Source organism: Hyla sarda, chromosome 1, assembly GCF_029499605.1.
Source record: "Hyla sarda isolate aHylSar1 chromosome 1, aHylSar1.hap1, whole genome shotgun sequence".
Taxonomy (NCBI): Eukaryota; Metazoa; Chordata; class Amphibia; order Anura; family Hylidae; genus Hyla; species Hyla sarda.
The window spans coordinates 243,173,218-243,185,588 of NC_079189.1; the positions used below are offsets into that span (position 1 = coordinate 243,173,218).

Consider the following 12,371-nt stretch of genomic DNA (forward strand, 5'->3'; position numbering starts at 1 on the left):
GGAAACAAGATCATCCTCCTCTGAACCAGATATATCCATAACTTTTGCTCTTTTAGCAGGAGGAGCATATTGAGATGGAACAACGGGGTAGTTACTAGGTGAAAGAGAGGCGGCAGTCCAATTTGCATGAGAGGAGTTAGGTGGTAATTTTGGATAAGTATTAACATCCAAAGGAGCCGTTAAATGAGAACCAGATGGCGTTCCAGAAACACCAGGATTTTGAAGAGGATTAAAATTAGCTAAAGAAGCCTGAAGTTCTTGGTGTATAAGCGACCTCAAATCCTCAGAAGATCCCAACTTTTCCTCTTGTACCACTTTAGAAATACATTTTTTACATAAGGATTTTCCTTTCTCTGGAAATTTAGCTAGGCACATAATACATTTCTTTTTAGGCTTCTGAGAGGGTTCCTTGTCTCCCTGAAAGAGAGAAGGGACCCACTAAGTAAAAGAGTAAACATATCTTTGCAGCCCTATGTAAAAAGCAGGAAAGATATTACTTACAGAGACGAAAGGAACAGGCTGCTCAGCAGAATCAGCTCTGGCGGAAGCCTGAGAGTCCATGGTTAGAATAGAAACACAGCACAGACACAGACGTTGGTTCCCTACCTTTATGCTCTGCAGTTTGAATTTTGGCGCCCCGTGACGTCACTTCCGGTCCGCCGCATCTCTGCACTGCCCGGAACCAAAGTTTCTTGCCCGGTTCCCGGGGGACCACGCAAGTTGCTGAACAAGGACGCAGCCGGCCAGGAAGCGCCACCGGAACTCTGCTACAGCACGCCTGCCACACATACAGAGCTCCGGTAACCCCCAGCAACATGCAGCCCCAGAGATGTGGGAAGCCTGCGCGCGAGGCACAGGGATCCCGGGACCAGACGAGGAAAGGCTGCAGGAAAAGAAAGGAGGCCTTCCCTCCTGTACAGGTACATTAACCCCTTCAGGAGCGCCATAACCTGTCCTCCCGGAGGCAGGGGAAAGAGGACCCCCGCGACCATAGGGCTTTCATAGGGGAGGGAAGCAGCAATAGCCCTGGTCCCCTAGCCCGGGGAAAAAAGTTTAACCAAAAAGTTTTAACCCGGCTCTGTCCTGGACCTAATAGGAACAGGAAAACACTGGGGAAGGTGCCGGGGGGAGGGGCTTTTATCCTTTTCTGTTTCCTGTTCCTATTAGGTCCTATGGGACCATCTCTCATGTGGGCTGTCATGGTGGACGATATGTAAAACTTTTTTAAACATGCTGTGTTTTTAAATTTTTTTTATTTACTTTACAGGCTTAGTAGTGGAAGCTGTATTACAGACGGAGTCCCTTACTAAGCTGGGGATCATTGTCGTAGTCCACCAAATCTGAAGTAGTCCTCTGCATACACGGATCTGAAATGAAAAGAAAAAAAAACACAAAAAAGTGGTTAGTATGTTTATGGCACGAAGAACACCCATAAAGCAGGGTTTCCAAACAGGGAGCCTCCCCCCTTCATTTCCAGAGAGCCTTTGGCTGTCTGAGAATGATGAGAGTTGTAATTTAACAACAGCGAGCCTCCATTTAAGCACCAGATGTAGTCTCGCTGTTCCTAAACTATAACTCCCATGATAGAAATTGTAGTTTAGCAACAGCTGGAGGCACTCTGGTGTTGAAATGGCTTCCTAGCCACTCGCATCTCCCACCTGCCCGCTAGCTGTTGCAACTACAACTCCCAGCATGTCCTCACTGTAAGGGCATGCTGGGAGTTGTAGTCTTGCAACAGCTAGCGTGCAGCACCGGCTAGCTCTTGCAAGGCTACAACTCCCAGCATGCCCCTACAGTGAGGACATGCTGGGAGTTGTAGTTGAACCAGCTAGCGGGCATGTGGTAGATGCAGGTGTGTGGCCGCGGAGCGGAGCCAGCTGATTCACAGAAACCTGAAAGTACGGCACTGTAATTTCATATTTCCTGCCGGAGCGGGCTCCGGGTGGGGAATATGAAATTACAGTGCATTACTGCCATATTTCTGTGAGTCAGCTGGCTCCGCTCCCCGGCCACCCGCCAGCATCTACCACTTGCCCGCTAGTTGTTGGAAGACTACAACTCCCAGCAAGCCATTACAGTGAGGACATGCTCGGAGTTGTAGTTGCAACAGCTAACGAGCGGGAGGTAGATGAGGGCAGGTAGTAAATGCAGGCGGGAGGGCGGGTAGTGGAGTTTTGCAGAAAATTGCAGTTTTTAAAAAATGCTGTTTAAAGCAAGTTTTGTAAGCCAGGTCGGACCTGGCTTACACTTGTGACTTTTTGAAGGGGGTTTCTGACTTATTTTTGCCTACCTGTGACTTTCGCCCTTGATAAAATTCCCGACAACTGCAAAGTGAAAACTGAAAATTGCTTAGGTAGGGCTGATTGGTACTTTATGCTTACCCACAAAAGTAACACAAAAAATTGCTTAGGTCGCACGTACAACTTTCTGTGTGACTTTTGTAAGCAAAAAAAACTTTAAATCCCTTGATAAATCTCCCTCTGGATGTTAGTGGTCCATACTAAGCAAGCACTTCCAGTGCTGGTAGAACCTTCAACCTACAACAATCAAATTGATTTAAACACTTTACACAACATGGCACAATATAAACTTAAAGCAATAAAGCATTTGATAACAATTCTAAACATTAGGGAAACAGGGGTCACTCAGGTTCTTCTAGGTCCAATATGTGCAATATTTGTTCTAGGGGTCCCACCTACCATGCACCATTTTTATGCAGCCCCCTCAGGCATCTCGGCCCAGGTGCGACTGCTATGCCTGTGGCTACACTGCTTCGCTTTAAGTTGCGCCTTGATGATAGGCTATATGAAAACAGGAGAAGAGCACAGTACATCCAAACAGAATTGATGAGTCGTACAATAACTTATAGAATTTACTGGCATCACATATATAGAATTTATTATCTATCCTCTAAAAAAGACCACTAGTTAATGGCTAGAAAAGATAAATTCCTCTGTTGTCCAAGTAGTAATGGAAGTAATGGAGCACTGGATTATTTTTGTCAAACCAAGACTTGGCAAAGTAGGATATTTTAAAACTCTTCATTTTTTTTCAACAAAATGAGTACTATACAAAGATTGAGTTTTACATAAATATTACCCAAGCAGGGTTCCCTACTAACAATGAGTGTATAGAGAGGTTGTAAAAATAGTTGAAATTCTTCCTGTACCATCAGTGAATGAAAGGATGTATCTGTGATTTATTTAAGAGGGGTGTTTTTTTTTAAGGTATATCTGCAGATTTACAATAACAATCAGTTGACATCTGTCCTCCAATGTCTAACCAGTATGGTATCTTTACCTGGTAATATGATTGTGTTAATGTGAAGGACATTGATAATTTTACAAATGACACTAAATACAATGTAAGGCTGGGTTTACACACAGTATTTTGGTCAGTGTTTTAAGCCAAAACTAGTAGTGGAACCAATACAGAGAAAACTATACTGAAACGTTTTGCACCTTTTTCTGAGTTTTGGGCCCACTCCTGGTTTTGACTGAAAAAAAAAATGAATAAAAAAAAACTGTAAGGCTGGGTTCACACTACGTTTTGATGATACGGTCACTGGACCTAAAACCGCAGTATACCACGGTTTTTGGTCCGGTCAGAAAATCGGATATGGGGCAAAAATGAGCTGACCGGAGTCACTATATTACTCCGGTCGGCTCATTCAAATGAATGAGATTGGGGTCCAGTCCGGCTGGGATACGGGAGCACCAGGTTTTCACTCCCCCCCCCCCCCCAGCCAGATCCGGTGACCGTATCATCAAAACTTAGTGTGAACCCAGCCTGAACCAAGCCTGAGTTGGCTATAAATACAGTGAATACAAGAACGGCACTCCCTGGTGGTCATGGGTGCACTCGTAGGATTAAAAAATAGACAAGAAGTTAATGTGAATGTCACATTTTAGTCGATTTTAGTTCCCTATACATTTTGCCATTTTCTTTGCGTAGACCACCCCAAAGTGATCTTCCATGGGGGTGGTCTTCTTAAAGAGGTTTCTTGTAATTAAACATTTAAAATTAGTTAGTCACTTGATATTAAAGAGCATCTGTCACATAAGATAGACTTGTTAAGCTGCACACACAGTGCATTAGAGCTTAACAAATTGTAATCAAGGCATTCCTGATATTGTAGGGTTTGTTATCTTCATAAAAATGTTGTTAACTGGACAGGAGTTTTCCGAATAGTCGAGAGGAAGGGTTCGGGACCCACTATGCTCCAGGGCCGTACCGCTTCTCTCCGTTTACATCACACTGTTGATTGACAGCTTGCAATGTAATGTACACAGGAGAACTTCACAGGACTGCCAAGGGCAGAGGAGCCCTGTGTGCATGACTTAAGCGGTATAGCCCCAGAGCATAACAGACCCTGAGCCCTGCCTCTCTGACTCAGAAGACTCCTAGCCAGTTTACAAAAGCAATATTTATGGAGATAACGCACCCTACAATATCAGCTAAGATATGCCTAGATTAGGACTTGTTAAACTCTAATGCGCTGTGTGTGCAACTTAACAAGTCTATTTTATGTGATGCACTTTTAAGATTATACCATTTGAAGAGAACAGTATCAATAGGGCTGTGTTATTACGGACAAAATTTTCATTGCACTTTGCTTGCATTTCCTTTCCTGGGTGTCCACAGTCATTTTTCCTAAATTTCAATGTCATCCATGCTCAGCCACTTGACAAACTTTAAAAAAGTATTTTTCCAGGCTCCCCCACCTCCTCCTTCCCATATTTCCTTTGAAATTAATCATCCATGAATTGGTCCTAAAACAGACTGACACAGTGATATTTGCTACACTCCCTAAAGGACTGTGCCTCTTATGTTGCAAATGTTGATGTGTCGTCTTCATCGTCACTAACTCCCATGTCATTTTCTGTACTTCTAAGTTCTTCTTTACTCTTCACATACTCTTGTTTTAGATTTTCCAATTCTGCAAGTTCTGCCTTGAATTTTTCCATGTGAGCTGCACGACGGTTTTTGACAAGCCTCATTGGGAAAGGATTCATTTCATTAAATGCAATATTCATTAATTTCCTACAAAGTGACAAAGAATTGACAGCGTGTTTATTTACAGGATTTATAGGAAAGGTTACAAAGACACTGTACCTGTCAACTGAAAAAATGGACAGGGTTAATTATGAGGGAGCTATGCCAGCAAGTTTTTGACAGATTTATTAGAAGACAAGTGAGAAAATAGCACAAAAATAGAGAGAAAATAGCACAAATTATTGTTTACATCGACACCTGTTCAAAGAAGGTATAGATTTCACTTCCTGTCTTTAGGATGGCACAAGATGGTACAAGATTTTTTAAGAAATGTGACTATAGTGTACATCAAAATTTGCTATTTTTTAAAGCCACAAAAGTGGGCAAGCTCCTTAAAAAATGTCCCTATGTGTGCATTCTTTTTGTAAAGTTTGTAATTATTATTATTTTTGGTTTTTATATTGGCCACAAAGAGGGTATACATTTTACATAGTAACATAGTTTGTAAGGTTGAAAAAAAGACCAGAGTCCAGTGAGGTCAACTTAAAACCCCACTGTGTTGATCCAGAGGAACTAAAAAAAAAAAACTTCTGACTCCAATATGGCGATCAGAATAAATCCCTGGATGAACGTTGAAAATAAGTCTAGTATCCATAACCTGTAATAATATATTTTCAGAAAAACAGGTCCCCTTGAACTTCTCCATTATTTATTTTCTTACCGTAATGTCTGTGGAGACATGGCAGCAGGGTGTGAGTGTTTTATGGAAGCTGAATTGATTTGGTAGTCAAATAACCCCAAAAAATGCCCTAGATTATTATAGTCTCTAGACCAAGTACTGAGAGTGACAGAGATGCACAAAGAATCTTAGGCTGCATTAAAACTGCATTTTTTTAAACCTAGAGCTAGCTGGCTGGCTGACTGTCAGCAATGTGTCAAAAAGAGATGCTGCTAATCAACCCAGCATGTTGCCAACCGACCCATAGACTGGAATGGGTGACCACCATCTAACTGTGATTATGGTTAGTCACTTTTCTAAACATATACACTGTCTGCATGACTCAAAAAACATGATCGACCATGTTCGGGATACAGTCTGAACATGGTGATAATTAGACTACGCTTGATCAATTCAGGTCTATGTGCCCCTCAGCAATGCGTTGGGCTGTACAACAGCATCCCTTTTTTGACCTTTTCTGCCTATAGACATCACAACATAAACCATGGTCGGAATGCATCTTTATCTTTATGTACAGCAGCTGTTAATAGATGCTTCACCATAATGAGATGCCTAAGATTATCTCTGCCAGTCTCTACTACCTACTGAAAGAACTGTTTTAAAAGTTTTTTTTATAGTGGCTTTATAGTAATTTTGTATAGTAGCAAAATACTGTGCCTAAATACATGATCATAGGGCAGCTTTAAATTTTGTAAAACATTTTAATCCATGTTCCTTCTAAAATTCTAGTGAATCTGGTCTAAAGTTTTAGAACTAACAAAACCATATTGACCAGGACATGCTATTTTTGTCCATTTACTGTCACTATACGACATTTATAAAATAAATAATAATTTATATAAACTGGTGCCCAAGATCCAAATGGGTATACAAATTAAAAACAATAAAAAGTAGAAAAATGTGTTTAATCCAGTCTTAGATGAAACAAATATATACTTAGCTCTAAAATATCTATATGACATTTATAAGCCAACAAAAGACTAAGGTTACACTGGTTTCAAGCTTCTATAATAAACCAATTTATAACAGATGAAATTGGAGGAATAATAAGCCCACTGACTTTAAAGGAAATCTGTCACCAGTGTCACCTGCACTAAACTGTCGGTACAAACAGGTAGAGCAGGTTACACTGATGACTATGGTACTTACCTTGTCCCATTCCGTGGCGGGGATCTCCGGTAATCTTCTCCGTTAGTCCAGCTCCGGGCACAGGCTTGGGGCACGGGTGGAGCTTAGTGACGTCACCGCTGCTGCGAGACCCAGCAGAGAGCAGCTAGGGTCAGCTAGAGAACAGCAGCGGTGACGTCTCACTAAGCTCCGCCCGGGCCCCAAGCCGGTGCCGGGAGCTGGACTAACGGAGAAGATTACCGGCGATCCCGCGATGGAACGGGACAAGGCAAGCACAGTTGTTATCAGTTTCACCTGCACTACCTGTTGATACCAACAGGTTAGTGCAGGTGACACTGGTGACAGATTTCCTCTAATGGAATCCAGGTTTCTGGTTTTGCTAAAAGGAAAAATAGAAGACTATTCCGCCTAGCAATGTGAACCTGACTAAACAGATTCTAACTCTAGTTAACAGATAAAACTAACATCCCATTTAAGTCACTATTGAAATGTAAACCTTAATTTCCAGTCCTATAAAAACATATGAAACAATGAATGCCAGATTATGATAGGAGTTTACCTGCCATCACAAATGGTCTTGGTGAAAAATGAAAGGTACTGGTAGATTTCTGTTTCATTATTCAGTTTTAAGATCTCCTCTTCATTGTATTTGAATATTGCAAGCGCATACCGAAAGATAACCTGTAAAAGAGAGAGAGGTTTTATAACCTGAAAGAAAGTGAAACTTGAGTCAAAGTTTAGGCTTGGGATCACAATATTAGTAAGGCTCTTTTCACACTGCCGTTAGTGCCCGGCAGTGTAACTGCAGTTAGAAGATAGCGGAAGAAAAATTTGTGCTTCGCGGTCATTTTCTCCCACTATCTTCTGGCGGAATAATGGCCACAATAACGGGTGTCAGAGAATCCCATTCAAGTGAATGGGATCCTCTGTGCCCATTATGCATCCCGTTGGGCTCTGTCACACAAATGGCTGTTAAAAGCAGAAAAAAAGAGCCTTAGGGTATGTTCACACTCAGGAATTAGCAAGGAATTCTTGCTTTATAATTCCTCCACGGAATTTCTGGGGTTTTTTTCTGCGCAGAATACAGAAGGAAACTGTTTTTTTTTTGTTTTGTTTTTTGCTGGACGACAACCTCCAATTAGAATTTCCCTTTTTTTATTTTTATTGGAGCAGTTAACCTCTATTGGGTTTTTCACTGCTGACTGAATTGGAGAGGAATAAGCAAGCGGAATGTGAACACACCCTTAATGGCCGTTTGTGGTGGAGCCCAGCGACCGTGTGAAAGTAGCCTAAGATGGTGCAAAAATCTTCCCTTCTCATTTCTCCTGAAAGATTCACCATGACAAACATGGGTGAAGATGTGGTTAGAACATTTTAATTCGGCTGACCATTTATCCCATTTTGAATGTAACAGTCCCAGCTTTTTATAAAAATAACAACTGATAACAACTGTGCTTGCCTTGTCCCGTTCCATGGCGGGATCGCCATAAAAAAATGCACATTTTATCCTTTTTTCAACAAAACAGGACGAAATTGACATTTCTTCGGGTTTTGTGTCCCAGCAACTACTGATCCCTGATCTTAAAGTAGCAACAGCCCATGCTATTTGACCTTAAAGTAATGCTGTGCCCCCAAGGAGCAGAGCAAGAGGACATATGGGGAAGTCAGGAAAATATGAGTCTGGACCGTGGCTTGGATCCTGGAGTGGGCACCAGGATGGTAATTAAACCAGTGCTTAATTGCTCCTCCGGTTCAAGGACCTACTGCTATGGCCGGGCCACATTGCTGGACCGAATATTCTTGCTTATCAAAACATTTTAACATTAGCAGGGACACTTTTTTTCGTAGAATGCCAAAAAGTGAGTGTTTTATATAACTTACTTTTTTTAATCTCTTGTAGTGAGGCATTTAGAACTACTGAATGTACTTACTATACAGTTTGTGAACCCTTCAGAATTTTCTATATTTCTGCATATACTTGACTTAAAACTACATCAAATTTTCTAACTTACAAGTAGATAAAGAGAACCAATTCAACCAAATGAATCAAAAATATTAGACACGGTCATATAGTTATTGAGGAAAAATTACAATATTACATATCTGTGAGTTACAAAAGTTTGTGAATTTTAGGCTGCATTCCCACATGCTTATGAACTAATGCAGCCGAAACCAAGCCCCCATGTGTTCAATAATGGCTGCACAGGATTATTGGCAACATCACAATAATTTAATCTAAGGTTTTTGGCTAATTTCAGAAAATCTTATGTAGCTTTAGGTCAAGTTTATGCAGAAATGTGCAAAATTCTGAGGGGTTTACAAAATGTCAAGCACCACTGTAAGTGTAATTGTTTTGCCTTGATACTACTTGATATTTTTGGCCAATATTGGTGTAAATACATATTCAGTTAGCTTCCTAGCTTCTGCCAAAATGCTGACTAACCACATAAAAAGACTTAACTGAAGAGACAAAAAGAGAGAGAGGAGCACGATCCTAGTGTATTACCATAGTATAAATGAGCAAGGGTTGCAAATAAGTTATGCTCTAGAGCAGCATATCACTGAGCGGGTCAGCAGTCAGCAGTTGAGCACCGGATCCTCAAAAAGGGTCAGCAAGCAGAAATGGATTATAGTAGTTGAAGAAAAAATTCTCCAAATGTGGCGCTTTGCCCATAAAAGATTTTCTTTATTTCAACATCAAAAGGTATAAAGGATGGTGATGGCACTTTCAACACGTTTCTAGCTCATACCAAGCTCTTTATCAAGATGTGCATACAGATACATAGCCAGGACACATTATATAGAGGCTTACTAATGAGTGGACAAGCTGTGGATCGGCCCGGGAAATTGGTACACCCAGACCTTGGCTTCACTTTAAAAGGGAGTCCCAAAATGACCATTCCGGGACTTCCTGTGTTACATAACATTATAAAATTACATAAAGAGTTTCAATATGATTAAAAGTGAAAACCCATCATTGACCTGGTTAATGATAAATTAAAAACACAAATACAACACTTATTCAATACATATAAAATCATAAAAAACTAAAGAAAAGAGATTCCACTAAAAGTTGATCCCATGGGGATTGTTTTTAAGGAGTACGCACCCCCCCACGCATGCAACAGCACAATATCCAATCTTCCAACCACAGAGGGGGAAAAGGAAATTTGAAAGAGAAGAAAACGAGGAAAAAGAGGAAGAAAAAAGAGGAAAGAAGAACAAGGAGAAAAACGGTCCAACACGAATCAACTATATAAATCTTCAACATCTCTAATTATACATTGAATCCCCATGAGATTTCACTATTAAAAAAGGGCCTCTCTTTTTGCCCTTCACATACCCCCGATTCATTCCAATTGTTCCTTGATTTGCATAAATATATCAGAAAGCTCACATTAAAACATAATTTCAACATGATTGAATGCAAAAACCTCAGGTAAGTCAATTGTATCCTCATCCAGAGATGCCTCTAGTGGAGGATTTAAATTTTTTCTATCTCTAAACATCAACCTGTAAAAAACCCCTCTACTTTTTACCCTGTCCAGTAACAGGGTCATCATATTAATATTTTTCATGAATTGGTACAATCCTAATTGGAGCAGCTTACTGAGAAGAAGGAAAAGGGCCCATGTTCCAACTTGTCAATAAAAGAAAAAATAGCATTAGAGGAACTATGAAGCAAGTAAGAACTAGTATTCAGAGCTGCAGATAAAGGGTGTGGTCTGGTAATTATGGATTACCCGTACTACGAAGAAGAAGCTATAAATATCCTCTCTGACACCCAATTCTATAGACTAGTCAAAGGAGACCCCTTTCCAGTGATCGTAAGGGAACTCAACAACATCATCAAGACTGGTGCAGACGCTCGGATTCTTAATAAAGATGAACAGAAATTCCCCACCCCCACATTCCGTGGGATACCTTATTTTTACTTTATTCCAAAAATCCACAAGTCTCTCACACATCCACAAGGGAGGCCGATCATTTCAAGCATCAACTCAGCAACCTCCAATCTGGCACACTATTTGGATCTTTTTTTACAGGAATATGTTGTGAAACTCAGAAGCTATCTCTGTGATTCCACTCAGCTGATTGAACTGCTGATGGATTTACCGTGGACCCCTGGTTTAAAACTCATTACATGTGATGTTACCTCCCTCTACATTAACATTGCCCATACCTTAAGGCTGAAAGCTGTAGAAAAATACCTTGCACAAGATATGACCATCCCTGAGATACAGAGAGAATTTCTGTTGAAAGGGCTTGGGTTCATTTTGAATAACAATTACCGTATTTATGGGGGTATACCACGCACCGGCCTATAACACGCACCCTCATTTTACCAAGGATATTTGGGTAAAAAAAGTTTTTTACCCAAATATCCATGGTAAAATGAGGGTGCGTGTGTGCGCGTGTATACCCAGATACACCCCCAGGAAAGGCAGGGGGAGAGAGGCCGTCGCTGCCCGCTTCTCTCCCCCTGCCTTTCCTGGGGTCTAGAGCCCTGCTGCCGGCCCTTCTCTCCCCCTGGCTATCGGCGCCGCTGCCTGTTCTGTCCCCCTGACTATCGGTGCCGGCGCCCCATTGCCGGCGCCGATAGCCAGGGGGAGAGAAGCGGCGCCGACAGCCAGGGGGAGAGAAGGGGCAGCGGCGTTGCCCCGTTGCCTCCCCCATCCCCGGTATCATAATTACCTGTTGCCGGGGTTGGATCCGCGCTTCTTCAGGCCTCCAGCGTGCGTCCCCTGCGTCGTTTCTATGCACTGCACGGCGCGGTGCACTGACCTCATGCACCGCGCCGTGCAGCGCATAGCAATGACGCAGGGGACGCATGCCGGAGGCCTGAAGCAGCGCGGACCCGGCAACAGGTAATTATGCCACCGGGGATGGGGGAGGCAACGGGGCAGCGGCATCGGCAATGGGTGCCGCTGCCCCTTCTCTCCCCCTGGCTGTCGGCGCAGCTTCTCTCCCCCTGGCTATTGGTGCCGGCAATGGGGCGCCGGCACCGATAGTCAGGGGGACAGAACGGGCAGCGGCGCCGATAGCCAGGGGGAGAGAAGGGCCGGCAGCAGGGCTCTAGACCCCAGGAAAGGCAGGGGGAGAGAAGCGGGCACCGACGGCCTCTCTCCCCCTGCCTTTCCTGGGGGTGCATCGGCGTATAACACGCACATAGACTTTAGGCTAAAAATTTTAGCCTAAAAAGTGCGTGTTATACTCCGATAAATACGGTATTTTCTGTACAATGGTCGGACATACCAACAAATCAAAGGGACTGCCATGGGGGTGAAAGTGGCCCCCTCGTATGCCAACTTATTCATGGGGGCCTTTGAAGATGAGCATGTTTGGGGTAAAGAAGATCTGAGCATTAAACTATATCGTCGTTATATTGACGATCTCATCTTCGTGAGGGATGACCCAGAGGAATCTGCCTTAAGTCTGTTGAATTCCCTAAATGATAACAACTGGGGGATTAGATTTACCATGACTTCCAGTGACCTACAGATTGAAT

The 12,371-nt window shown here is 42.5% G+C and overlaps 1 protein-coding gene across 9 annotated transcripts in view; it reads right to left on the reverse strand.

The window, feature by feature from the left end:
• Positions 1-4,494: 4,494 nt before the first annotated feature.
• TBC1D2 (TBC1 domain family member 2) overlaps positions 4,495-12,371 on the reverse strand; it is a 74,749-nt gene continuing 66,872 nt past the window's right edge. For all 9 annotated transcript variants that reach the window (XM_056569765.1, XM_056569748.1, XM_056569753.1 and 6 more), the window contains 2 exons: positions 7,422-7,543; positions 4,495-5,043 (listed from right to left, as the gene is read on the reverse strand). In XM_056569765.1, coding sequence (XP_056425740.1) covers positions 4,827-5,043; positions 7,422-7,543 — 339 coding nt within the window. In that variant the 3' untranslated portion in view covers positions 4,495-4,826. The remainder of the gene's footprint in view (positions 5,044-7,421; positions 7,544-12,371) is intronic.